The sequence below is a fragment of the Sceloporus undulatus genome, chromosome 5 (genome assembly GCF_019175285.1).
Source record: "Sceloporus undulatus isolate JIND9_A2432 ecotype Alabama chromosome 5, SceUnd_v1.1, whole genome shotgun sequence".
Taxonomy (NCBI): Eukaryota; Metazoa; Chordata; class Lepidosauria; order Squamata; family Phrynosomatidae; genus Sceloporus; species Sceloporus undulatus.
In genome coordinates this window covers 58,281,171-58,308,264 of record NC_056526.1, presented here as the reverse complement: position 1 = coordinate 58,308,264, position 27,094 = coordinate 58,281,171, and the positions used below count along the sequence as shown (strand labels likewise).

At 38.4% G+C, this 27,094-nt stretch overlaps 2 protein-coding genes across 3 annotated transcripts; both read right to left on the bottom strand.

The window, feature by feature from the left end:
* Positions 1-1,075: 1,075 nt before the first annotated feature.
* Positions 1,076-4,747, bottom strand: LLPH (LLP homolog, long-term synaptic facilitation factor). 2 transcript variants are annotated; one of them, XM_042470472.1, is made up of 3 exons: positions 4,598-4,747; positions 3,060-3,261; positions 1,076-1,782 (listed from the first exon to the last, which is right to left on the bottom strand). In XM_042470472.1, the coding sequence occupies exons 2-3, from the start codon at positions 3,247-3,249 to the stop codon at positions 1,619-1,621; spliced, it is 354 nt and encodes a 117-aa protein (XP_042326406.1). In that variant the 5' UTR covers positions 3,250-3,261; positions 4,598-4,747; the 3' UTR covers positions 1,076-1,618. The 2 variants fall into 2 exon arrangements, with proteins under 2 accessions (XP_042326406.1, XP_042326408.1); XM_042470474.1 differs by having other exon boundaries at positions 4,611-4,712.
* A 4,712-nt stretch (positions 4,748-9,459) lies between these two features.
* On the bottom strand, positions 9,460-20,965 carry TMBIM4 (transmembrane BAX inhibitor motif containing 4). Its single transcript, XM_042469933.1, has 7 exons — positions 20,648-20,965; positions 16,586-16,694; positions 15,451-15,556; positions 14,587-14,620; positions 12,795-12,912; positions 12,068-12,113; positions 9,460-10,694 (listed from the first exon to the last, which is right to left on the bottom strand). Exons 1-7 carry the CDS (start codon positions 20,742-20,744, stop codon positions 10,488-10,490), a joined length of 717 nt encoding a protein of 238 aa, XP_042325867.1. The 5' UTR covers positions 20,745-20,965; the 3' UTR covers positions 9,460-10,487.
* Between the last annotated feature and the right edge of the window lie 6,129 nt (positions 20,966-27,094).

Here is a 27,094-nt window from a genome sequence, read left to right as displayed (position 1 = left end):
AGCCCTATCATGTCTACCCATTCACCTAGTCTCATGGGGTGGTCTTTACTATGTTTATAAACTATCTTTACAAATGACTTGGGTGAAGGAATAAAGGGGATACTTATCAAATTTGCAGATGATACTAATCTGGGAGCAGCAGCTAATATTTCAGAACTTAAGGTCACTGTAATCAGCTGGAAACTGGGCCAAAAAAAAATCCAAAATTAATTTCAGCAGGGACAAATGTAAAGGTCTACATTTAGAGAAGAAAAAAATGGATGTACAAATAAATGATGTACAAAACCTGGCTTGACAGCAGTATAACAATTCTAGAGGTGTAGTTCTCAATCCTTGGTTGTTCATATGTTTTAGATTTCAACTCTCACAATCCTTGTCCACTGGCCTGGCTGGGGCTTCTAGGAGATGATGTCCAAAACTTGAAAATCCCTGATTTAGAGTTCTTAGTAGTCTGCATGCTAAACATGAATCAACAGTGTAATGTGTCAGCATAAAGAAAAAAGCTAGTACAATTCAAGGCTGCATCAACAGATGTATAGTGCCCAAACCAAGGAAAAGAAGTTGAGAGTAAGTATAGGTGGAGCTCTTGCCCACTGGACTAAATGAGATTTAAAGACACTTACTCTTCACTAGACTGTACCCATAAAATTTAGAGAAAGATCTAGTGAGGGGCTTTTGATCATGAATACAGATGTTAGTGACATATCATCATAGGCAAAGCCCATCATTTCAGTGTTAACTTTGCATATCTACATTAAATATGTATATGAGGATGCCAGCTCAAGTCTACAAAAGCTCATGCTACCAGCTTCTTTCTTTCAGTTAGTCTTAAAGATGTTACTACATCCCTCTGCATACATTATATATTAATATTATATAGATTCAAAATATTAAATATTAATATTGGTTCAAAAAGAACTAAAGGTATTAGGGACAGCAGCAAAGTTGTCATATTTCTACCAGAAATATTTGAAATTTTGCTGTTCTACAAGCACCAAGATTGAAGTAAGCAGCTGAGCACAATTTAGTGAGAGATAATTGTGACTACTGCAGTAAAAGGAATAACACCGCAGGATTTTAAAGACTCACAAATTTATTATGGTATGAGCAGTCATAGACTGCAGTCAGTCCACAAAATAAACCATAACAAATTTCTTTAGATCTCCCATTCTTGTTTTTTCTGCAACAGACTAATATGGCTACCTGTCTGGAAGTTGAAATCAATGAGACTTAAAACATTTGACTGCGCACATGAGTTCTATTATTTTCAAAAGTATTTTCATCATTACCTTTGACTGGACTATATCTCCTATGGGCTAAATTAATGAATGGCACATTCTAGTTACAAATAACTTAAAGTACACTGATTTCTAGGTAGGACTAACAAAGAATTTAGCCCTATGATTACAATCAGATTGTGTTCAATTTGTCCACATCCAATGTGTATTACAAAGAATTTTATTAACTGGAGTCTGTTCCAAACTGACATTTCTAAAGCAGCAAACTAAAACATTTTTTCCTGGTTAATTCTCCAGGTTTCAACTGGGGGGAGGCAGGCTGACATATATATATAAAATCTTTTCCCCCTCTACCTCTTAAAATAGAAGTTAGAAAAAGTCTACCATGCTAGTCCCTTAGGTGCTTTATTCTTATTTTTTCCTTTGACACGCTTTGACTTAAGCCTTTTCCTCTGCCTGGGATTCATCCACGTTGGGTACTGTCCATGTTGATCTAAAAGAGTCTTCGAATTTCTTTTGTTATCCATGTCCATCTTACTTCCATCTGTTTAAAAAAGGAGTTAAATTAGCCACATGAAATGTTCTATCCCCTATTTAAGAGAAAACTAAAAAAGACATACTGGAAAAATAAAACAGCGATTCTGTTTAGTTCTGTTAGTCTAACAATGATGGCAAAGTAAATAATTGGAAAGAAAATAGGCAAATAAGTATCAGTTGAATATCCCTTATCCAGAACTCCAAAATAATCCAAAATCCAAAACAGTTCTGGTCCCAACCAAGGAAAACTGAACCTGTATATGTACATATTCTATTAAGAGGCAATGGCAGCACTCAGAGAAGAGGCAGAAACAACCCATTCCAGATAGGAAGAACAGTAGGGAGTAATGGCAATAAGGGAATGAGAAGAATAATCTGGACGGCGATTTTTATATTTTGTAAGTACAATGTGCCCATGTCATATGCGGGCGCTCTTTACATGGCTTTCAGCATACGCTGAAAGGTGCACAGGGAGGAAGGAACGGTGCATACCATAGGGAATAATGGGGTGTGTATGCTGCCATGCCGCCACGTGCACGAACCCCATTCATTTAAATGGGGCTCGAGCATACATGGAATTTGCTTTAGACGGGGGAGTCCAGAACAGATCCCCCACGTAAAGCAAGGGTGCACTGTAAATGTTTTTAGAATGTTCTCTCATTATTCCTGTATCTCACTTCAGAGACTTAGAAATATAATAAGAGGCACTGGTCTAAATCCAGTATGGTAATTTTTTCTTCTCCTTCTCCCTTTCCTCCTGCAACTCTCAGATTGGACAACAGCTCAGGAGGGTTTCCAAGCCTCCCAGGACAGGTTTTAGAGGTGCATGTAGGACTGCAGTGGGAAGGGGATTTTCCCTTTTCTATTTTGTTGAAAGAAGCAGTGATGTAATGTGCTGGATCCTGGCCTTTGGTTCCACAGATGGTTCTATCCCATGCTCAACACTTTGATATGGAGCACACGAAACCAAAATACATGTATAAAAGAACACCACGTCTTAGTTCTATAAATATTCCCTTTGAAATAATGCAAACTACAGCACTTCTAACACTGGCCAGGGAAATACCTGCATTTATATAGCAGTAATGGCTGTATTTTTGTAGTAGAGGTATTGAAAGACTGGCAAAGCATATAGAAATATGAGAAAAAAGCAGCATTTAAAGTATTGAAAGAGGTGAGTATTTTCAGACTGAGCGCATACTGCGGATCTCACTGACCTGCTTCCAGTTCTTCGGTGTTTGATACACTTTAGAGAAAAATCTAAATACGTACAGTCAAACTTACTTTCTGGATCTTTTTTCTCTGTGACTTTCTCAGCTGGTACAACAGTTACAATATCTTTCACTTCATCCATTACAATGTCACTGTTCATTTTCAGGATGTTCTGCAACCTGGCAAGTTCCTTGGGGGCATTTTTCTTCCTCTTCTCTGCTCGCATCTTTCTCTTCCATTTGCTTCTTAAGCTTTTTGCCATTGTTGTTTGCTTCTGTAAGTAGGGAAATAAGCACGACTTGCAATACTGGTTACATTACCAGACTTGTATGTACACATGCCCATACAACCACACAGAGAGCCTGAGATTAATCAGTAATGTAAATGGTAGCACCTATTGCAGGAGTGGAGATCCTGCAAGGCTGCTAAATTACAGCTCCTTAACCAATGGCCATATAGACTGTGTCTGAAAGGAGTTGGAATACAACATCCCTTATGAGATTTCCCTGCCATTGACTCCCCATTGCTTTTTCTGCCAGCAAGGATGAATCCAAAGAGGAGCACTAGTAAAATGCTGGTAGCCCCACCTCACTTCCAGTGTCCATGAAAATAGGTATTTACACTCAGCCTAACACTAGGCAAAGCTAAATGTTCTTAAGCTCCTCAAGACATGGCATACTCTCAGTTCTGTACTATATGTGTAAGAAGTATATACAGTATCAATAAACCATATAATTTAAGAATCAGCTTCTACATTTTCATTTAGGAAGCAAAAGAAAATACAGGGATGTCATATTGAGGAGGAAGCAAGCTTGTTTTCTGCTGCTCCAGAGACTAGGACCCAATGGAGCAATGGATGCAAGCTGCAGGAAAAGAGATTCCAGCTCAACATTAGGAGGAACTTCCTGAGAGTAAGGGCTGTTCGACAGTGGAACAAACTCCTTCCTCGGAGAGTAGTAGAGTCTCTTTCCTTGGAGGTCTTTAAACAGAGGCTGGATGGCCACCTGTCAAAGGGGGTGCTTTGATTGAGAGTTCCTGCATGGCAGAGCCAGAAATCAAAGACATAGCCATGTTAGTCTGTAGAATCAGTGTGTTGAGAGATCATGTTGCACCACTGAAACTAACTGAAAGAAAGAAGCTGGCATGAGCTTTTGTAAGCAGTAGTTAAATGCAGCCACTCACTCACAAACCACAAGGCTGTGAGTTCAATACCATTGCTATTGGTACAATCTACTTCCTCAGATGGAGGGGTGCAGGCCTTGATGGCCCTTGAGGTCTCCCCAAACTCTACGATTCCTCGAAACATAACATACATCACGAGTACGATTTCAACCGTGATTGACGTCTCTCCGCCATTCACATTTAAGCTAATTATACACTGCATTTTATTGCTGCTGCAAATGTAATATATTCAATCATCCTCTGCCTCATATCAGGAAACACTACAATTATTACTTGATAGGCTTGGCTCTGGAGGTTTGGCCTTCCTTGGCACCAGCCAAGATTCGAACCCCGCTCTCCCAGAGTCATAGCCCAGCGCTCCAACCACTGAGCTACGCTGCCCCGAGGAGACTCAAACCCCCCCCCCGGGCCCCGGCGCCCCTTTTTACCTGCGGAACAGACCTTGACTCTCCACCAGCTCGCGACCGGAAGTCCCTGCTGAGAAGCACGCCGTCTAACAGCGCTTCTTCCGGAGCTGCGCAGAAGAAGCCGGACCCGCCCACAGGAACAGACTCTACGTCAGTATGCAGAGCGAGCGGGCGCGCACCTCCGGCTGACTCTCGCTATCCGCCACCGCCACCGCCCCCTGGCGAACGCCTCCGGTACTACTTCAGCTTGTTTCTGACGGATGGCGACCCGAAGGTAAACCCCCTCCTGGGTGACCTTAGGCAAGCCACACTTTCTCAGCCACAGAGGAGAGCAAAGGCAAAAACATTGTTATATACAGTATTAGGTATACCATGATACTATATATTAGTACATAGAGTGTATGTGTGTGTCTTACATATGTTATACACGTGTGTGTATTATATATATATATATATATATATAATACATGTATATATTATACGTGTGTGTATATGTATATACATATAGTCTATATATGTGTGTATATGTATATACATATAATCTATATATGTTTCTATAATATATATATATATATAATTATATATGTATAATATATATTATATGAAAATATATATTATATATAAATAAAATGTATAAATTATTATTATTATTACAGTTTATTTATATAGCACTGTAGATTTACACAGCGCTGTACATACAAATAATAAAATCGATAAAAAATGAAACTTGCCAATGACGTACATTTTTATATTTTATATTTATAATATATTATACATATCTATTATATGTGTGTATATCTTATATATATATTTTCTATATAGGTGTGTATGTGTTATATATATATATATATCTAGATATGGTCCTCGCTGATCTCTAGATAATAGCTATATCTATAATGTATAAATATCATGGTATAGTTATATATGAAAGGATCTGAGAAGAAGACAATAGAGAGGAGAAAATATATATTGTATGTGTATATATAAGTATATAGTTGGGCGTGATATTATTATATCGATAGATAGATTATAAATACAATAGATAATATATTATATTGTATAAATATATTGTTATATTATACTATTAACATCTATAAAATATTATAAAATATTATATATGTATGTGTGTATATTATATTATATATGTGTGTATATATAATATTATACAGTATATATATATATATATCAAATATATATCAAACATATATATCTATAATGTATAAAATATAAATTTATATTTATATATTAAAATATATAAAATAATATAATATATATTATGTAAAATATTATATATGTATGTGTGTATATAGTATATATTATATGTATATATTTATTATACACACACACATTAGTATATAGTATAATGACAAATATTAGGTATATCATTATGCTAGAAATACTAAATACGATGGGTTCATTTTAGGGCTGCCCTAAGGCAGAAACCGGGCACATGACAACGGTGTCCTTCTTCCTGCACTGATAAATATAGCAAAAATTATCAATTGATGATCACACAACCAAACCTTCCTTAAACCATAACAATGTTTCTAAAGCCTTTTGGTTGACAGTTTTGCCTCCTCTGGACTTTGGTGGGCTTCACACTTCAGTGCCCCCAATCACACCTCTAGCCTCCGAGGGCACAGTTTGCCACTTTAAATCTAGTTTTGGTTTTGGGCCTTGTTTGAAGCCTCCCAAAAGCAGTTTTTAAGAAAAGGAAGTGACTTGACACCTAAGACGAAAAGTACAAGCAATAGTGTCTTCTGAATGGCTTGCTCCATTTTAGTGTTTGCTACAGAACCAGTAAAACAGCAAAGCTGAAACAAAGAGGATATCCATCTTCCCATCCTGTAAATTAAATCCTTACTTGTAAAGATGTGAATGCTGCAGATTAGTACATTAAAACATCTTTATCTAATGGCAGATTATTGTGGTATAAACTCTCCTGGTCTACCAGCCATTTATGCACATGCATTTAGTTGCATTTTGAGATGACCACTTATAGAGGGGCACTTCAGTTAACAACGTAGATGTGTTCCTGGACATTGTTGCTTTAACAAAAATGTGGTACTGGATTAAAAAATAAAAATAAGTAAATAATGGGATGAATAGGAATACGTTCCTATACCACAAAAAAGGAGAGCCATTTGTTTCAGCAAACTTCTTATTCCAAACAATATGAACATGTGAAATGAAACAACCAGGTGGCATATACTATTATACTATAATATATATTAAATATATATTAAAGGTATACTATTATATTTGTACTGCGTATAGCTTGTTATATGATCGCTATTTTTATAGACCGCTGCTATATCAGGATGGTTATTGTTAGGTCATTTCATTTCATACCTGTGAATGTAAGCCTTGCAAGTGTAACAAAAACATTTCTAGCCTTCCAGAGACTATTTGAAAGGATGGTTTTTTCCCCTAACAACCTCCACTCTTATGATTTCCAGTTTGATGGATGAATTTATAAATCTATGCTTTTTCAACATGCTGGGGGATGCTGGTGAGACAGGCATATCTGCTCTGTTTTGCTGTTTGCACCTGCTCAGTAAAGTACAATCCACACTGCTTCTTAGTCATGCTCAAAATGGAGGGAGTTTAGAAAATCCTCTGGGACAGAAGTTTGAAATGTGGGAAGGGGAAAATCCAGTCACCCTAAGTATGCCTGTATATGGATCAAGTAGTCTGTTTAGATGTGTGACTGGTGAAATGCACTTTCCTACCAGCTTCTCCGCGAAATACGCTTGATTCAGACAGCTCTCTGAAAATCCTGTGGAAGATAGAAAGTCCTAGCTGGATGAGGTGTGGGACAGAGAAGGAATCATGGCAGAGGCATCTGCAAGCAGAGCTCTTCAGTCCATGCAAGGCATCCATTATGCAAATATTTATTCAGTCCTCTAGACTCAAGAGCTGAGTGTAAATATGCAAATACACCTGAGTAAAAAACAACGGAACCAGAAGATCACGAGCGCTATAAATGTGATTTCTGTGCAAATTTAAATACCTGTAATACAAACAGTGAGACAATTCACAGCTGCAGCAAGTTAGAAATACTGTGATATAGTCTTCATGGTTTTACTATGCTAATTTCCCAGCTGTAGTAAGAGAGGAAACCATTGTTTCAATTGAGTTCTAAATTAATATAATCAAATTTATTAATAAATAAATAACTTTGTTTCACGCTTGAATGTTTCCTTGAAGGTCTTCCGCTGAAGAACATTGACTTTCAGGTCATCAACAGAGCGAGAGATTTAAGTGTTGTGCTGATTTCTAGATACTGATATTTATTATATATTTATTCTTGTTCATGGACTGCAATATATTTATCCCCAATGGATAAACAAAAGGGCATTGTTGGTAGGAGATGGCATATCTTTGAGGAGGAACAGGCGAATGAATCTTTGCTTTTTGGGTTTGCTGTATGGCCAACTCCTTTTTCTTGTTTTGTTTTGTGTAACACTGCTATGCATCTATGATGGCCTTACCAAACATGGTGTCCTCAATTAAAAAAACAACTCCCATCACAAGTGACCATTGCAACTGGTCCAAAATATCCAAAGAACACAACATACTGTAATGCAGAAAACAGCTTGAAGATTACTGCTTTTCACTAAGAGGTCCACTGACTTGTTTTCTTGTTTCTATCCATTTACTTCTTGTTCAGGCTGCATCTGCACAACAGAAACAATCCAGTTTGACACCACTAACTGCCATGGCTCAATGCTATGGAATTCCAGGAATTGTAGTTTTGTGAGACATTTAGTCTTCTTTGTCAGAGAACTAAACAACAACAAACTAAAGTTCCCAGAATTCCATTGCATTGAGCCATGGCAGTTAAAGTGGTGTCAAATTGGAATATTTCTACAGTGCGGATGCAGCCTCAGATTTGCCAGAAGTAGATATACTGAAAATATATATGGGGCTGTTTGGGTAGGAGTGCCTATAACAACATGGGAAATTATGACAAGGGATTGAAATGAAGAGTTAAGGTTTATAATAATATGACAAGATTTATGGAGTAATCCAAAATGGAACTGCATTCATGAATCTGCCCTACTGTCTGTGCCTCAATAACTCTGCTATAATTCTATATTTCTATCCATTTAACTATAGGCAAACCAGTATGATGTAAGTGGTTTGAGTGTTGGATTATGACTGTGAAGACCAGGGTTTAAATCCTCACTGAGACATGAAACCATTGGATGATCTTATACCAGTCACACTCTTTCAGCCTCAGGGGATGGCAATGGCAAACCCTTTCTGAAGAAACGGGCCAAGAAGTCCCCACCACAGGGTTGTCTTAGGATCACCATAAGTTGAAAACAGCTGGAAGGCACAGAACAACAAGGCTGACTTAAGGCCCCGTGAATTAAATTTTGAGATTACCTGAATTGGGGCCCAACTCACTAAAAAAACACAAATCAGCTACAATGCAGTTGTTACAGGCAGTTAGAAACTCAAGCTATAAAATTAAGATAGTTGACACTGAGCACATGAAAAATATATTTTCATACATTAATGAGCAGCGCTGTGTAAATTTACAGCGCTTTATAAATAAAGGTTAATAATAATAATAACAACACTGTCAGGTCTCACATTCCTGAGAATGAATGGAATGATATTTAGGCTAACGGCTATTAACTGCAGGCAATCTTAATGCTTGGTATAGTTTCAGGATCTGAACACTGTCAAGTCTAGAAGGAGCTGAGAAAGAGGAACATTGCTACCTCATGTGGTGCGAGCATATAGGGTTATGCTAATTGTCAAATACAACATTAATTTTCTGTTCATACTTAATGATCTAGAAATCATTGGTTTACCATCTTGGAGCACTAGACAAAAAAAGCAAATAAAGAGACAAATGGCTTGCATAATTATCATTTCATAAAATTTATTTTTGTGAGTTCCAGATATCCTAATGGAAGAGCAGATGGAATGTAACTGACACCTCTGCCCTGCCAGCACTCCACACTACAAGACCAAAACAAACACTAGTCAATAAATAGTATACTACACAGAAATATTTTATCCCTTATTATCAGACTATCAGAGAAAACTACTTTCAGAAGGAGTTAAAGTTGAGTTAAAACTGTTTCAGCATCCCAAAAGGATAATCAAAAACTATTTGGATATGATATAGATATAGATATATATGAGCTTTTTAAGTTTCACAGAAGTTGAATAAAGAACCCAAACTGCAGGAACTACTTAAAAATAGATCCTAGTACAGTACTTCAGATAGATGCAAATTCATTTCAAAACAGATCAAGTATCTACTTACAGAATCAAGATATCTGTTCCCCCAAAATGGAATATGTTGTATGAAAGTTGAATATTCCAAAATACAGAAGTATTTGGAAATACAGTATTTTGCTTTAACTAGCAGAATATTAAAAGCGTTTAGAGGAAGCAGGATTGTTGTAATATTCCTTCAAACTGCTTAGATTGCAAGGGTTTCAAAAATGACCACCGCAAACAGAACTTTAGGTTATTTAAAACTTCAGCATTGAATGGCAAAATTAAACTGTTTTATGCCAGCCAACCACTGACAATTGTTGATCTCAAAGGACACATCTGTGGCAATTACTGCCAAAATAAAACAGAATTTTAATAGTGCTTATTGGCACAATTGGAAGTTGATGAGCAAGTCTTTCAATCAATAATAATATGCAAACTGATGGAAGGAAGCCTTTACCAAACAGTCAGGATGACTGCAATGTGTAATTAGCTGATCTCAGAATAGAATCATAAGCATCTACTCTCTAGAACATCCTTTATACACAAAACACTGAAACCACCATGGAATGTAAAGACTCAATCTCAAAATACACTGCAAATTTTCTAGGTCTTTATTAACTCTTCAGATATTGTACCCAGCTTCCCAAGTCTGAACGACTCCCAATTACTTTTTATTAAATGCTTCTAGCAAACGCAGCAGGTGCAGAAACAGATTGATGATGTCCAAATAGAGGTTGATTGCTGCCAGTATGTATTCTTCCGGGGAGAGTTTGTGCATTAGCAGATGAGTGTCATAGATGATAAAGCCACAGAACAGAAGAGCTCCTGCAGCAGCAATTGCCACCTCTACTATCTCACTATAGAAAAAAAGCTGTAAGAAAATAACACAAAGAAAGATTGTGTGCAACTCTCATTTCACAAAACTTCCTCAAAAGCAGATATCAGTAACAGAATTATACTTAAATGTTATATTTGTTTAAAGAAAATTGTATATGCACAGCAAGACACCATTTTCTTGATTGTACATATAAACCATTCCTGAACCTCAAGTTTTTCTCTTTTCCTAAGACATTTGTCACATCCTCCCATAAGACTGTCACTACAGTAGAACTTTTCTTCTCTAAAGTGACAAGACTGAATTCACTTCAAAACAAACACAGTTCTCATATTGTAGCTGCAATGTTAATGGACTATTGCCAAGCTTTATGATGCATTTCTGAAACATATTGAGGGTATTCTTGCCCCTAGGCATTTTAAAGCAAAGCAAAGAGAGCATTTTGCCTCTGCAGCGTAAGAACAATATCATAAAAGGATGTTTTGAAGTACATTCTTCGAAAAGACAAGCCTTTTGCAACCTGTGGTTCGGTATCCAGACATGGTTTAAACCCTGATGTAGAGTCTAAAAATATTTCCCTTCTACACTCAAAGACCCAGGACTTCAATACTTTATTCAGAAATCTATTTTATGACATCCTGTTGTTTGACAAGGTTTGACATATCATCAATTTGAATCATATTAACACTCAGAGCATGGCATTCTGTACAGGTCATCTATGCTTCTAATATCTGAATCTTAATCAAACCACACTGTACAGCTGTCATTTACAATACAATTCCATGAGTGTTTACTTAGAAGTAAGCCCTATTATGTCCAATGAAGCCTATTTCCAGACAAGGCTGTATAGGATTGCAGTCTTAACCCCTGTTCATTACAGAGGTGGGCACCAGGGAGATGCTACAATGGGTGGAGTTGCTACAATCATGGTGACAAACACTGATTAAGGAAGCTTAAATGTAGTCTTGTGTGATGACTGAAGTGACAAAATGGAACATGATTTGAAACAGGTTGAAAATTATTGTTCAATATAGTGTCTGAACGCAACAAAAACCAAGGCTGCTAAAGTTGAGTAATAATAGTTTAAATGAATCTGAACTATAACAATTCCATTAAAATTATTTATGTATTGAACCGCTTTTAACATCACTGCTATTTTCACTCAAGAAGAATAATACATGTTGAAAATTATTATTTTCTAATCCACTCACTGCTCAAACTGTTTTTACCACATAGGATTTTTGAAAAACAAAGAAGATACACTACAGAACAAAAATCTAATTCAGGAATTTCATCATTTTGGTTTAGTTGTTATATTTCAAGACATTTAACACCGTTAACTTAGACCTTTCACAAATTTAAATTATCCAATACACTTTCCAGTATTAGTCAAGAGCATGACAACTTACCTTTAGAAAACCTGCCAGAAGAAGAATCCATAAACAAGCAAATAACCTGTAAATACAGATTAGGAGATTTTATTTTCAGAAAGTGCTTTCATGTTCGGCTGAGATGGGAATCACACTGGCTGCCAGTTGTTGTTGTACTACAGTTCCCAGAATTCTTCACCACTGGCTATGATGGATAAGGCTGCCGAGACCTGTAGTCCACCTCATCATTTTTTTACACACAGACACACAGAGTGCAGGATGCTTAATTGTCTACATATGTATACCAGTGGTTTCCAAACTTTGTTCCTCCATGTGTTTTGGACTTCAACTCCCCAAAGTCTCAGCTAGCCTGGGCAACAGTCAAGAATTCTGAGAGCTGAAGTCTAAAACACCTGGGGGACCAAAATCTGATGTACACATATATTGCTGTCAGATCCATACTCCTATTTTGACACAATTATTGTAACTGCTATTTTAGTCATAAGAAATCAAAAATGATACAAATCTAGATCTTTCTGCTGTGCATCAAACCAGTTGCCCATACTTAATCAGCGTAGCTACCCTAGGTTTTTTTTTTTACAGAACAGCTCTTCAAAGAAATCATTACATTAATGCCATTACATTGTCTTATTCTACAATGACAATAATTGATTGACCTTTTTGTTTTGCAGAGCAGTTATAGAAAACTCACCAATATACTGTATTTCTATGAATAATTTAAGAGGAGGATCCCAAAGTAACCTACCCAGCTCCAACTTTGCTGAAATCCCTTTTGGACTGCAAAGTATATGCAGTGAGAGCCAGAAACACAGCAGTAGTGAGAATAAAGGCTTGTAGGACAACAGATACTTCATAGAAAGTCACTACAGAAGACAAAAACAAAAACAAATGAGGTCTCTTAAAACTATATCTCAAATAGATGGTATCATTATTTTTGTTGTTTTATCTTACACTAATGTAGGTATGTATCATGCTCATATTTAAAACTGGTATTTTATCAGCTACATATGGTTTACATTGGAAACTACCATATGCACACCTTTATGGTCAAATAGAATGTCTATGAAACCAGGCACATTTCTAGAACTAATTAAAAAGTCAGGTGTAAACATTATTCTTCTTGGAGTAGAGATGCTGTTCTATGAATACTTCAAAATGGGACAGAGGAGATAATGAATCAACACACAAAGCAGCCCTGCATTTTTATAACGTTCTTGTTCATTTTACCAAGGAGAGGCTAACATGTCAAAACTAGCATAGCATTTGTAGCATACTTCTCTTGTGCTAAGGGAAGCTCAAGTCTGAATCTTCAGCGCAGCTTTCAAACTCCTTGGCAGAACAAGAGGGCGGGAATGTTGGGCTGCATCATTGGTCTGGAGCAGACAAGCATGAAAGAGCAGCCTGAGTCTACTCTGGCCAGATGTGGGTCGGAATTCCGCTGTCCACACTCCCAAGGTGAGCCATGGATGCAGGGGCTGACTGTTGCTGCCAGGAGTTGTATTATCCTTGCTCCTTTTTGCTCCAGTTTTAAAGAAAGGATCACAGCTTCTAACCACATTGTAGGTATGCATCATTTAATTGGCAAGTCTCCAAAGTGGCCAGAAGCCACTTCATTTGGTCTGTCTGTTTTACCCTATTCTTCATAAAATAGTAATGGATAGCTATGACCATACAGATTTTTTTGTTTTACTATATATACCTCCCACAAGCCCTCACCACTTAAAATGCTAGCTAGGTCTAATAGAAGCTGGAAGCAAAAAAACTGAAGAGTCCACCCCTGTTCAGAAGACATTTTGCACATGTGCACACACTTGTTAACAGCAGCAAGAATACAGGCATGCAGGATGTGGAAGCATATGCAGGTTCCAAACCAACACTAATCAATTATTGCTAATATATGGTCAAAAAATTGTAGTTCCTAGCTCAATCCCTTCTGCACTGGGCATTTATTCATTCATTTCTGCCTGTCTCCCAGTTCAGGATGCCCTAGAGGCACTGAGAAGCAGCTAGAAGCAGCTGCTTAGCAACACCTTTGAAAGTTCAACATGAGAACTCCCCCAGTCCTTTTCCTTCTCCAGAATCAGGCAGGCACCTACAGTCATCCTGGGCTTTGGAAATGCTCTGAAGCAACAAGGACATTCCCTCTTCCTAGAGCTACCAAGCAAATGCAAGTTCAAAGGCAAGTCCCTGCCAATGTCTTCCTTGGCAGAGACTGTTTGCACTGAAGAATTATTTTTGGGAGTGCCTGTGCTTACAAATACTAAGCTCTGGTGCATAGGTTGGAAAAGTTATGTTTGGAATGCAACTCCTACTGGCCGTGCTGGCTGGTGGGGATTTTGGGAGTTGTAGTTCAAAAAGAGTAACTTTTTAAATTCTTTCTGAACTACCACTTCCAGAATCCCCACTAGCCAGCATGGCCATTAGGGACTACATTCCAAAAAAGTAATTTTTCCAAGCTCCACCTGGCAGTTAGAAACAGGAACAATGTGCATCTGCTTTCTCCATTAATGAAATATAGGATAAGACTGAATATTTACCTGTAATAGCCACAGTCAGGGCTTCTAAAATGGTCTATGAGAGATAAAAGAAAAGCAATCATAATCTTTAACTAACATTATGGTAGTGTCGCTCAGCTTTCGCAAGCCAAAGGGCCCTGATATTCTCAGAGATCTTTGTGCAAATTATTGAGCCTGCAAGCAGGGTTTCTCTTCAGTGTCAGATACAGCTGTATTTGAAGACAGAAAGGAAAGGAAGCCTGCCTACAGGTTCTATATGTGGCCACCCACGACATTTAGTTGATACCCATGTGCTGAATACAAAAGTCATCAACATTTATCTGCTCACAGTGAGAAAAAACAGAGTCATAATCTACCCCTTTCTCTGCCTTGACTGAACTATCACTTGACAGTTTTGTGAGCAAGTATGTATCAGCATGAAATTCACAGGTGCCACAGCTGGATTCATATGGTAAGAAACCACTTCTTTTTTTATTACAAGATGTTGACTAGGTTTTTGTCTAGAGGCTAAAAACATGAATCCACTTGTTAGTTCCAACTAGATTAGCCCTGCTGAATCAATCAGAACTTGACAAATCAACACTCATGTAAGTGCCAATGATTCAATAATCTACTCTAGCTGGGACTAGCAAGTGGATTTAGTGTAAAGTATTTGCTTCCTGAAGTCCACATCTGAAGATATGACAACTGTGTATATTAACAGTACAGCACATGTTCCAGATAGATAGGTATTAAAAGGCTAGTTGAAGAACAAAGATAATTTAAAAACATTTAAATGGGGGTATAATTAGGTATGAGAAATAAAGTAAAGTCACTCCACTAGAACATCTATGACTATATTTAAAATTTGCACAAAATCTAAACATGGGTTATGCAAATACTTACAAATCCAAATAGAAGATATAAATTAACTGGATGCTTGTGTCTGTACAGTGTAAGTGCCACAATCATAACCAAAGAACCAAGTAAGGACACCAGAAGTAAAGCAGGGCTGTAAGATTTAACAGAGAACATAGACACTATTAGAAATCTCCTATTCTGTTTTAATGCAAAAGATAGCAGCTGTCTATCAAATTATTTCATGAGTGTTTAAAATGCTTAAATATGTCTATACAGAAGGTTTAGAAATATCTTTACTTGCTACACAAAATTAAAATACAATCTATAGAAAGTTATCAGCATTTCAAATATATGAAGGTCTTCAACTACTGTATTTGATTAAAAAAAAGTTCATTATAGCAGTTGATTCCTCGGTAAATTCTTTTGAAGAAATTGTGTAATTTCATTCTGGAACATAGCTAAGGAAAAGAAAAACATGACCACAGAATTCAGTGGAAGACAATGATTTATATGTGAGAAAGTAAATGTGCTGCAGTCCAGGGCATCTTCATAGTAGGAACAACCTGGTGGTCTTTTTGTTTCATTTTTGTTTTGCCCCAACACAAGTATCAGGACTGCACCCAATGCCATATAATTTGTAAGGGTCCAACTTAGTAGTGTTTCTTTTCTTTACAAGTGTCAGTCTCTTGACTGGAAAGAAATAAATAGTTGCTCTAGGGTTTGACTCAAGTGGGCAAGATCTTCCTTCCTTCTGCCCTCTTGAACATGACTTGTTGGGGCAGATTCCTGCTTTCTCTAGCTCAAATATATCTAGCTTGAAAGCAAAAATCTTACTCTTATGTTTTTAACAGTATCCTGAAACAAACACTAATACATCATAGTTTTATATGCCATTAAAAGATAGTAAGCAACATGCAGCATTAAAACTTCCTTTGGCAGAATGGCAGAATCCAGTGGAAACAAAAGGGTTGGTCGTTCCTCCCTCCAGTCAATCCTGCATGCACCCCAAATCCAACTTATATGAGAGCTGAGAAGAGATGGTGCAAAGAACTGCAGACATGGGGACTGTCCCATTGTGCCAAAATTGCAGCACCAGGACAATGCTGGATTTCAGTCATTCTGTCCATACTGATTGTACATTAAAAACGTAAAAATAAGTAGATTTGCTAAAGGACTTTACCTTTCATGCACAAATGTTCGAATCGTACTAGAGTACAGAAACACCGCAGAGGTCACTGTGGTCAAGAAAATTTGAACTGAAAGTATGCTGTACACTTTGCGCAGGAAAGCTAAGATACAGGAAATAAAACATATCAATTTAGTTTAGTCACTGATCAATTTCCTTTTAAGTGATTTATAAAGACAAGATGTTGTTGTCGTCATTATTTTATCTATTTATATCCCACTGTCTTCCAAACAATGGGACTCAAGGTGGTAAAACAATACAGATTAAAAACGATACCCAAAAAATTGATAAAAGTATCTACAAAGCTGACAATTGCCCAAGAATGAGATGTTGGAGTATGACCTATAGTTATCCAGTACAGTGAGATCCAGGGAAGGTTTTTCAAGAGGTATTGCAAACAACTCCTTCAGCCAGTTAGGACTGTGTCCTATTTCAAACAGGCATTAATCAGTTCCTTGCCCACTCAGTCAGTCCTCCCCTGGCCTGTTTAATAAGCCAGGAAGAGCAATGGTCTAGTACACAAGTGATGGCTCTAACCACTCCAAGGAGTCTGTCCAGATCCTTGGGCTGCACAAACTGGAAAGTATGCATTAATACTGGAAAGAGAATCCTGGTGGCCAAAACTGGGATTACAACACATACCAAGTCAGCATAGTCATCCAGGATCAAGTCCTGAATGGCAACTGACCATTCACCAACCTGGCATTAAGCAGCAGCATTTTCAGCCCAGGAGCTTGAGGTCATGGCTATTCAGATTATTCAGAATGGGAGACAGTTTGAGGGTAACCAACACCCTTTGGTCAACTCTATTCCCAGGGTAGTGCAATAATCTGTATCTTGAATGAAGCGTAGAACTGACTGAGCAGGTCACCACACAGGTCAAACCAGAAGGAAAATAATTTTAACACAGTAGTATACACAGTTCCAAACTGGTTATTACAGGTTAATGCTAACCTTGGTTAGCAGTGATAAAGTTAAGCATCAGCGAGGCTACATGACTGGTTCAAGTCATTATTTCTCTGCTCCATTAGTTCACTACAGTGGTACCCCGGGATACGAAAGCACCGCCTTACGAAATTCCCGGGATACGAAAAAAATCCATAGAAAAAAACCGTTCCGGGTTACGAAGGTTATTTCGGGTTACGAAAAAATTTTTGGTGCTTTTCGGCGCTTTTTCGCACGAAATCACGGCTTTCCTGCGCTAGCGCCTATGGCTTTTTCGGCTTGCGAAGGTTTTCGGGTTACGAATGGCGCCGCGGAACGAATTAAATTCGTAACCCGGGGTACCACTGTACTTGCTAAAGAAAATGGAAGAGGACACAATTGCTACAAGGATTTACTGTTCTCATTGGCCTGTTTTGCTTCTTTGTTTCAGTTCATTCAGTAACTTCAGTTATACTCCAACTGTGTATTAGTTCTTTACACACACCTTCTACCAAAACTCATTCATTAGGAGTATAAATACTATAAATCTAGCTTTATTCATAAGTTACAATTCTACAGAAGAATGTGGTCTGAGCCTTCCCTTAACTGGCTCTGCACGGCCCAAAGAACTTCTCACTTTAAACTGATTTCACAGGACGATTTCTGTCCTTCTAAAACCCCTCCTTCCTATATGGCAGTGGTTCTCAACCTTCCTAATGTCATGACCCTTTAACACAGTTCCTCATGTTGTGGTGGCCCCCAACCATACAATTGTGGTGTCTTGGTTCCTAAGACCATCGGAAATATGTGTTTTCCGATGGTCTTAGGTGACCACTGTGAAAGGGTCGGTTGACCCCCAAAGGGGTTGCGACCCACAGGTTGAGAACCGCTGCTGTATGGGGATCTAAATCCCCCTCAAGGCTTAACCCTTACTTCCAACTGCACTGCTGGCAGTTCTAAGATGCATTCATACCATCACAATGGCTCCTACTCCTTTTTATAGCCACTCATCAGGCAAGCCCCCAACTTTTTGCCAGCCTAACTCCGATTTGTTGCTCAGAACATCCCATTTGCCAGTGTCTCTCCACAGTGATCTCTGGTTCTCCAGGTATTTTGGACGTCAACTCCCAGAAGCCCCCCAGCCACCTTGGCCAGTGTCCAGGAAGCTTGAGAGCTGAAGTCCCAAACACCTGGAGAATGATAGTTTGGGAAACCACCACTGCTCCAGGTGTTGCTTAAATGAAACTCCCAGCATTCCTCACCACTGAATATGTTGGGAAATGCTGCCGGGAACTAGAGCCCAACAACATCACAATGGATGAGTCAGATTATGAATAAACAGTAACTGGCTAAATCTGCTATTGGTTCAAAGGTTCTCTGTGCCTGCGTAAGAACGCCTTGCAGGTTTATTGTCATTTTTACTAGTTCTGGAAACACAGAGGCAGCTTTTCGTTCCTGCTTTGATCAAGCTATTTGCTTTAGCTGTTTACTCTGTGTGTTGGAGGTAACACTTAAATGTTACTGCTTAAAGGAGATGAGCTAGCTTTCTTGTTTTCCAAAAGTGACAGACATGGCTCCTTGTAGCTTTGCCTCTGACTCATGTAAGATATTTTCTGTATTAATGAAAAAAGTCCTCAGGGTTTAAAATCACCATTTGAATTATCAGGGCATTTGGAGTTTCCTGACAAGGCAATGATGCCAGGTCATTTCAAATATCATTTGTCATATTCATTATACGCTCGTCCCCCAAATTCGCTGGGGTTAGGGGCGCAGGAACCCCGTGAATATGGGAAAACAGCAAATAACAAAAATATTGTGTTTTTACCTGAGAGGACGCCTCTCTAGGAATCTCTAGGTCCTTTGGTGCAACTTTTGGTTAAGGCTGACCATAGAATTGCGCTGGAGGACCTAGAGATCCCTAGAGAGAACATACTAATACAATCCATGAATCAAATCCGCAAATGTGGAGGGACAAGTGTACTGTATTACAAATGAATAAGGTACACAAAGGAAACATAACTGGATATTGTATGAACCCAAGAGATCCTGATTTAGTGAGATTAATACATAGAGACATGCTAAATAATCTTTGGACATCAGAGCCGGATGTCTAAAAAGCCAGATAATGACTGTCACAAATATAATCTGAATAGCAGGCCCAATTTTTTCCCATCCTTTTTCTGTTAGGGCACTTCTGTCCTTTATTATTATTATTATTCCACTTTTCTCCCAAGATTGGGACCCAAAGTGACTTACAGTCTAAAAAAACATAGTACTGTACAGTTAAAAGCTTGGAAAGCCTTTAAGTGTTAGGCAGCAAGGGACAAATTCTGTTTTTCCTTTCACTGTCGCATCTTTGTGCCAACAACAGGACCTTTTTATCAGTTTAATTTCTGATTAAAAAAAGCACAAAAATGAAAGTAAAAGTATTTAAGGCCAAGGCAGACACTTGGGTTGTAACCTCCTCAGTCAACTTGATTAAACAGGCAGCGGGAGCAGCAAAGGAGGGTATGTTGGGGCAGGGGGACTACATTGAATAGGCTGCATCCACACTGTAGAAATAATCCAGTTTGACACGATTTTAATGGCCATAAAATGGTGTCAAACTGGATTATTTTTACAGTGTGGATGCAGCCTTGGTCAGAAGTTAACTGAAGAAAAGGGCTCACGTATAAAGCCAGGATTCAGGGCGACAGAGCCAACCTGGCTTAGTGGCTTGAGTGTCGGACTAAGACTGTTGTTGTTGTTGTTGTTGTTGTGTACCTTCAATAGCAAGTACAGTGGTTTCAGCACTGGACTATGGCTCTGTTCGCCATAAATCAGGCATGACCCCCCTGGGAGACGTTAGGACAGTCACACTCTCTCAGCCTCAAGAGGGTGGCAACTCTGGAGAAACCTGCCAAGGAGACCCCATGACAGGGTTGTTATAAATTGGAAATGACCCTCTGAGTGCCTTGGGCAAGTCACACTTTCTCAGCCTCAGGGGAAGGCCATGGCAAAGCCCCTCCGCCTCCAAACGCCTCGAAGGCACACAACAACAACAACAACAACAACGCCTCCCCCTGAACGCCGCCCCGAGGAAGGGGGCCTCCCTTCGAGGCTGAAGAGGCCTAAAGGAGGGGGGCTCTTTACCCAGGCGGATGTGGACGCTGGCCGAGGCCACGTTGGTGCCATAGTTGAAGTCGTCCTCGATGGAGGCCCTCGGGTAGCTGGGGCTCTCCGCGGCCATGGCTACTGACCCCGACGCCGTTGGCACTCGGCTTCCCTGCTTCCCAAGGAAGGCTTCTTCTTCGGCCGTTCTAAGAACGTCACGCCAACTGTCCTTCTTTTTTACAAAAAGACTACAACTCCCACAATCCTTTGCCTCCTCCAGAAGGCCTGAGGGGAGATTGTGGCACTAGACTCTTATAGTGCTGCTGTTCCACTTTAACTGCTCGGGCTGCCTCCTCTTGCATTCTGGGGTTTGCAGTTTAAGGAGGGGCATTTAGAATACTCAGCCAGAGAGCTCTTAGGCCTCACTGGACTACAAGCCCCAAAATGCAACGGGAGGCAGACAGGGCAGTGACAGTGGAATAGCTGCACTGTAAGAGTCTAGTGCAGTAATCTACTGTACTTGGTCTCTCACCATTTCTGTATGCCAGTGGTTCCCAACATTTGATCCTCCAGGTGTTTTTGACTTCAGATCCCATAATTCTAGACTGTTGGCCAAGTCTGCTGGGGCTTCTGGGATCTGAAGTCCAAAACAAAGAGTTGGCCCAAAGGTTGGAAACCACTGCTGTGTGCTGTATTCAATACGTTTCAATCAGAAGCACTATGTCCAATATATAATTGACCTCCCAGCAACTGAAGCCTACCTCCATCTTCCTTCACTTTGTACCCTCCAGTTGTTGGGACTTCAAACTCCATCAGCTCCAGATGCATCCACACTGCAGGAATAAGCCATTTTGACACCGCTTTAACTGCCCAGGCTCAGTGCTATGGAATCCTGGGATTTGTAGTTTGTTCTAACACCAGAGCTCTCTGGTGAAGGAGGTTAAATGTCTCCAAAAACTATATTTCCCAGAATTCCATAGCATTGCGTCATGGCAGTTAAAGTGGTGTCAAAATGGATTATTTCTGCAGTATGGATGCAGCCTATACTGGCTGGAGGTGACACAGCAGTGCTTCTGACTGAAAGCAGTAGACTTAGGTCCAAAACACACTGCAGCAATAGTCCAGTTTGAGGCTACTTTAACTGGTTCAGTGCTAGGGAATCCTGGGAATTTTAGTTTTGTGAGACATGTAGCCTTCTTCATCAGAGAGTTCTGGTTCCACAATAAATTACAATTCCCAGGATTCCCTAGCACTTAGCCAGAGCAGTCAAAGCAGTCTCAAACTGGATTATTTCTGCAGTGTGTTTCAGGCTTTACAGTAGTTGCACTTGAAAAATACAAAGGGACACATAATAGAAGAATAGAAATATAGAATTGTAGCATTGGAAGCAACTGCAAGGGTCATCAAGTCTTAACCACTCAGAATTGTATGGAATGTGAGCTTTAACCAAACTCTTGGTTTAATCAGCACATCTCAAGATGTGCTGGATTTTACTGCACTCTGCTCAGGGCTGGTAGTATTTTTACAACCAGTCAAATGGAAACAAAATGAAAACACAGCAGTGTGATGAAGAACTGTTGGTTTACCCAACGGATCTCTTCAGCAAGCCTGAAACAACCTCACACTTGCTTTATGTCTAGTAGTAGTCTCAAATCAGGCATTTTGGAATATGGTGACACCTTCTCGTTTTAAAATGTTAGGTGAAAATGAAACCTTGCCATCTCAACACTTTTAATCAGGAAATCCAATTCAGTGCTAAGCAAAGCACAAATTAGAAACGAGACATTTATTGCTTTTTGAGAGCTACTTGAAATAATAATTTTCGTTATTTATTATTTTATGAGAAACTGGATTCCTAGCTCATAAATTCCAGATAATCAGTTTCTCTCAGCTGAGTTGGGAAGGAGAAGGCTTCTTCGGTGCTTATACAGTACTGGCTCCTAATTATAGGAGACAACTCTTAATGTATCTTTTCAGAGCTATGATTTTGAATGCACCAGCCATGGATTTGCATATTATTTTAAAATGTATTAGTGTATAGAAACAACAGTGTAGAGGTAAAGATAAATAGGAAAAAATAGGCATTCTGTCTGTGAGTGGGTATCACACATTTCCAGATGTTGGACTTCATGTTTCAGCATTGGTTATTATGCTGGTTGTGGCTATGGGTTCTTGCAGTTCAAGATATGACTTGTTGTCCCATTGAGTTTAAGATGTTGTTCATGAGTTCCCATTTCCAGCCATAATACCAGCTTATTTTTGTTCTGAATACAGTCAGCCCTTCTTATACATGGATTTTTTATACATGGATTCAAGGATCCATGGTTTGAAAATATTCAAATTTCAAATATCAAACCTTGATTTTCCATTTTTATAAAGGACACCATTTTGCTATGTCATTATATTTAATGGGACTTGAGCATCAACGGATTAGGGGATCTTGGAACCAAACCCCAGTGGATAACAAGGACCCACTGTATATCTCTAGGGTTAGGAATATGCTTGCCTTCAGATTTTTCAGGCTTTTATATGAATATCTGCACTGAAATAGACAGTGAAATCTTAACATTATCTAATTACACCAAGTCACACAAAGTAAAAGCATGAAGAACGACTATAGTATTTTAGATTCAGTCACTTTCCTTTAAATACTGTTTTTTTTTCAGACAACAAAACAAAAGAAATATTTTTAAAACAGGTATTAATGGACTAGAAATAGCCCTTCCATTAATCAGTGCACTTCCAAAATGACTAATCATCACTAGTGAATATTTATATTGCATGATTAGAGGTTTTTTTGTAATTTTAAGTGTACTTTGCTTTTTAAATGGGAAGCTTTTAGTATTATAGAAGCATAATTATTCTTTAATACATCCTTTTAAATTTTAGGAGTTAGTATTTACATATTTCAATTCCAGCATCAAAGTATGCATTAAACAATAAAAACATTGGAACTAATGGAAAAAGAATAGTTTTCAAAAACTGAATGCAAATTTTGTTAAATGCTGTTCTTAGTAAGCAAAAGATGGTTAAATCTACCTTTTTAAAATTCTATTTTCTATGGATTAAAAAGACTATAAACATAAACTTTACGTTTGAACACAAATTACATCCCTTCTGTCTTTCTGTCCTAAAAAATCCCCTTCATGTGTCTTACTCCCAAAAGCATAGCAGCGTACTTCAAAGGTACAAGATGGCTTCACTTGTTTCTATGAAGCTTCTCTCCCCTATATGTGGCTGCCACGTACCCTACTAACTGACCTGCTGAACCAATATGGAGCACAATTGGGTCCACTGAGTTACTGGGGGACCCCAGTGGCAGGCAGTGGTCGGGTGTAGTGGTCAGGGACCATCTTCCTAAGAAACACATGTTTTTCACAGGCTTTGGGAAAAGGTACAAGACTTGCAATAACAAGTATGTACATTTCAATACTGCTTATCAGTGCATTTAAACATTCTCTAAGTGTACGCTAATTGCCCCCCAATAAGCTGGGTTACTAATTTTAGCACCCTATGAAAGGATGCCAGGCTGAGGCAACCCTGGAGTCCTGCCTGAGGTCGAATTCACAACCTTGTGGCTGTGAATGGCTGCAGAACCAGCATTTAACGGCTGTGCCACCACCTTGGTTGGCTAGTGGTGGGAACAGGAAAGCTAAGGCATAGGCTTCACTTAAGTCTGGGCTTGGGCTATATAAGCCAGGTTCTGATACTTCCACCAGTCTTCTCGGGAGTAGGGTTGTTGTGTTCCACTTCTTCAAATCCAGTTACCTTATTTGCACATTATGGAAAATAATCTAATTATGCAAACCACTTTGATTTACATTCTAATTATGCTAGTTCAGCATATTAATTGTTGCACTTTCTCCTCCACTATGTTTAACTTTCATATCATTTTAACAGTTGCAACACTTATCTGATAGAAACAGTACAGACCAATATTTAAATTATGTTTTATATTGAGTTTTAATCCAAAATACCTTAATGGCAAAATATATTTTGGATTAAATTCCTTCATCTCTGTTGTAGCCATGCCATTTCTTTCTGATATTTATTTGCTAAGGACACAAAGCTTGTCTTTGGAAGAAATTAGTAGGGGATTGTTTATGAGGACAGCTGTTTCTGATGCAGATGGAGAGAGAAAAGATAGCTATACCACTGTGATTTACTGTAGCTGCCATAGCTGGATCCTGTGGGATCCTGGAATTTTTAGTCTGGTCAGGCACTGGAGCTCTCTGTCTGAAAAATCTAAATATTCCTCTATGCCAATCTCAGGATGCCATAGGATGGAACCATGGCACTCAATGTGGAATAATAGTACTATAATTGTTTATTGTGAAAGGATCATAGGTCAGTACAAGAATTTCTACATATGAGTTTCAATAGTCAAGGACAAGCAAAACTAAAATGTGCTTAACCTGGGAGAAGATAATGACACTGAAGGATCCCTTCAAGAGCAAGCTATTTGTCCTTAAGCAACAAGCAGTTAAATGGCTATTATTAATGTTATAGAAGAGGTTTCACAGAAGGGAGAAATGTTCTAAAAAGCTGTTCAATTTTAATTTTGTTCTGTTCTTAAGATTGGGATAGCTGTCCCATATACTGATGGACCACAACGTCCATCATCCTTGACCACTAACCATGATGGCTAGGGCTGATGGGAGTTGGAATCCACCAATAAATGGAGGGCCTCAACTTCCTCACCCATCTGTTAAGTAAAAATTGCCCAGGCCAGAGAGACAGCAATATTTATTAAAACACACGTTATATTTATGTTGCAAGGCTCAGCACACTATAATAAATACCTCAGGAAAACAGAATAATACTGAACTATTGTTTTCTTTAAAAGTTCAATGTGAGAGTCACAGTGATTTTCCTTCATTACATATAGTATAACAAGATTGCTAAAGAAATATGGCAGAGGCTGAAATGCAAGATAAATAGTCTAGGAAACAAAGATGGGGGGGGGGGGGGGCTCATGCACTTTTGAACATGGCTCCGACCACAGAAATATGTTTTGAATTCTCAATCCTTACTTTATGGTCCATCAAAATTTCCATTAGCACCCAGCAAAAGGGCACATTAAAATTACAGTTTTAAAAACAAACATAAAACATTAATGAAACATGAATAAGAAATTGCTTCTATTAACTATAACAATGAGTTCAATTTTTTAAAGCAAATGACTGTGTGTTTTATTACTTTATTTCATTAAATCTTTGTAGAGGAGTTTAATGTGAAGCTAAATAAGCCAATCTAGCAAAGCATATTTTCACGGAGATCAGCAAATGTTCTATAATAATAATAAAAAACAGCATACATCTCCATACTTGCCAAGACTTTTCAGGAAAAGGTTACTATACTTTGGCATGAATGTTTAACCATCACAAGAATACCTGTTAACAAAGCCTCTGACAAGAAAGCTCCTTTTTACAAAACTGTTAAACATTCACTCAGCCTCCTCTTTTCTTTCTTGTCCTCTGTTGAGCTAGAAGATATTTAGAAGCATCAACATCAGAAAGATGGTGAAGGAGGGCCAGAGAGAAACATAAACTTTTGGTGTCAGGTTCCTGCAATATGTCTGTAGTAAACAATGCAATAAAATTTGATCTGGGAAAAAATGGGTTCTTCAAGTATACTTTTCTCTGTAATTAAATTTTTAATTTTGCTTCTAATTTTATTTGGTTTCAATTGTGGATCTTAATTTTTGTTTTAACTGCATTATTACATCCCATTTTTGGGAGAAAGTTTGAAAATAAATCTAGAGTTTAAGAAAATTTTATATTTTGGACTTGAGTTCCAATAATTCCCCCAGCCAACATAGCCACTAGGGGCTTATGGGAGCCATAGCCCAAAAAGTACTTCTGTATTAAATGAATAAATAAAACAAAATGTATATGTATAAATAAATAAATGGTAGTGTATGGAGGAGGGTGTTAACCTCTTTGTGCACATTCCCAGAATTGCTTTTCCTCTAACAGCTGTTGCAGGGGAGAGATTCTGACTGGGACCTTAGTGAAGGAAAAGTGTTGTTGTTGTTGTTTTGTTCATTGTATCTTATTTATATAAACCCTCTATAAATGCTACAAGGATTTCCACCCCACGTTTCTAGTCCCTTTGCTTACCATTTGAATTTGAATTGCCATAAAGTGCTATAAGATACAAGGAAAACCAGCCATACAAGTCTAAAGACATTAATAATGACTAGCAGCATCACAAAATAAATGCACTTTTGTGACTGTATTGATTAGTTATAAGGGCATTCCTAAATCGAAGCAGAATGTCTTAGGCTGACAGGAAAGGGATGCCTTAGATGAAAATTATAACTGTGAAACGGATAAATAGTCATTAAATGTGTACAGCAGTAGCCTTGGATTAGAGGTTAGAATGAAAAATAGCCAATCTTCTGACTACCTCTGAGCATGTATACAGTTCTGTGTAGTAGTCATAGCTCGCTGCTAGAGCACATGCTCTGTGGACAAAAGGGCT

Bases quoted from the DNA above. Each gene is read 5' to 3' on its own strand.
- LLPH (XM_042470472.1), bottom strand. From the start codon at position 3,249: ATGGCAAAAAGCTTAAGAAGCAAATGGAAGAGAAAGATGCGAGCAGAG. The intron at 1,783-3,059 runs GTAAGTTTGACT...TTTTTTAAACAG, and splicing joins AGAGAAAAAAGATCCAGAAA to ATGGAAGTAAGATGGACATG.
- TMBIM4 (XM_042469933.1), bottom strand. From the start codon at position 20,744: ATGGCCGCGGAGAGCCCCAGCTACCCGAGGGCCTCCATCGAGGACGAC. The intron at 14,621-15,450 runs GTAAGTATTTGC...TATCTCTCATAG, and splicing joins TATATCTTCTATTTGGATTT to ACCATTTTAGAAGCCCTGAC. The intron at 10,695-12,067 runs GTAAGTTGTCAT...ATTTTCTTACAG, and splicing joins TTCTGGCAGGTTTTCTAAAG to CTTTTTTTCTATAGTGAGAT.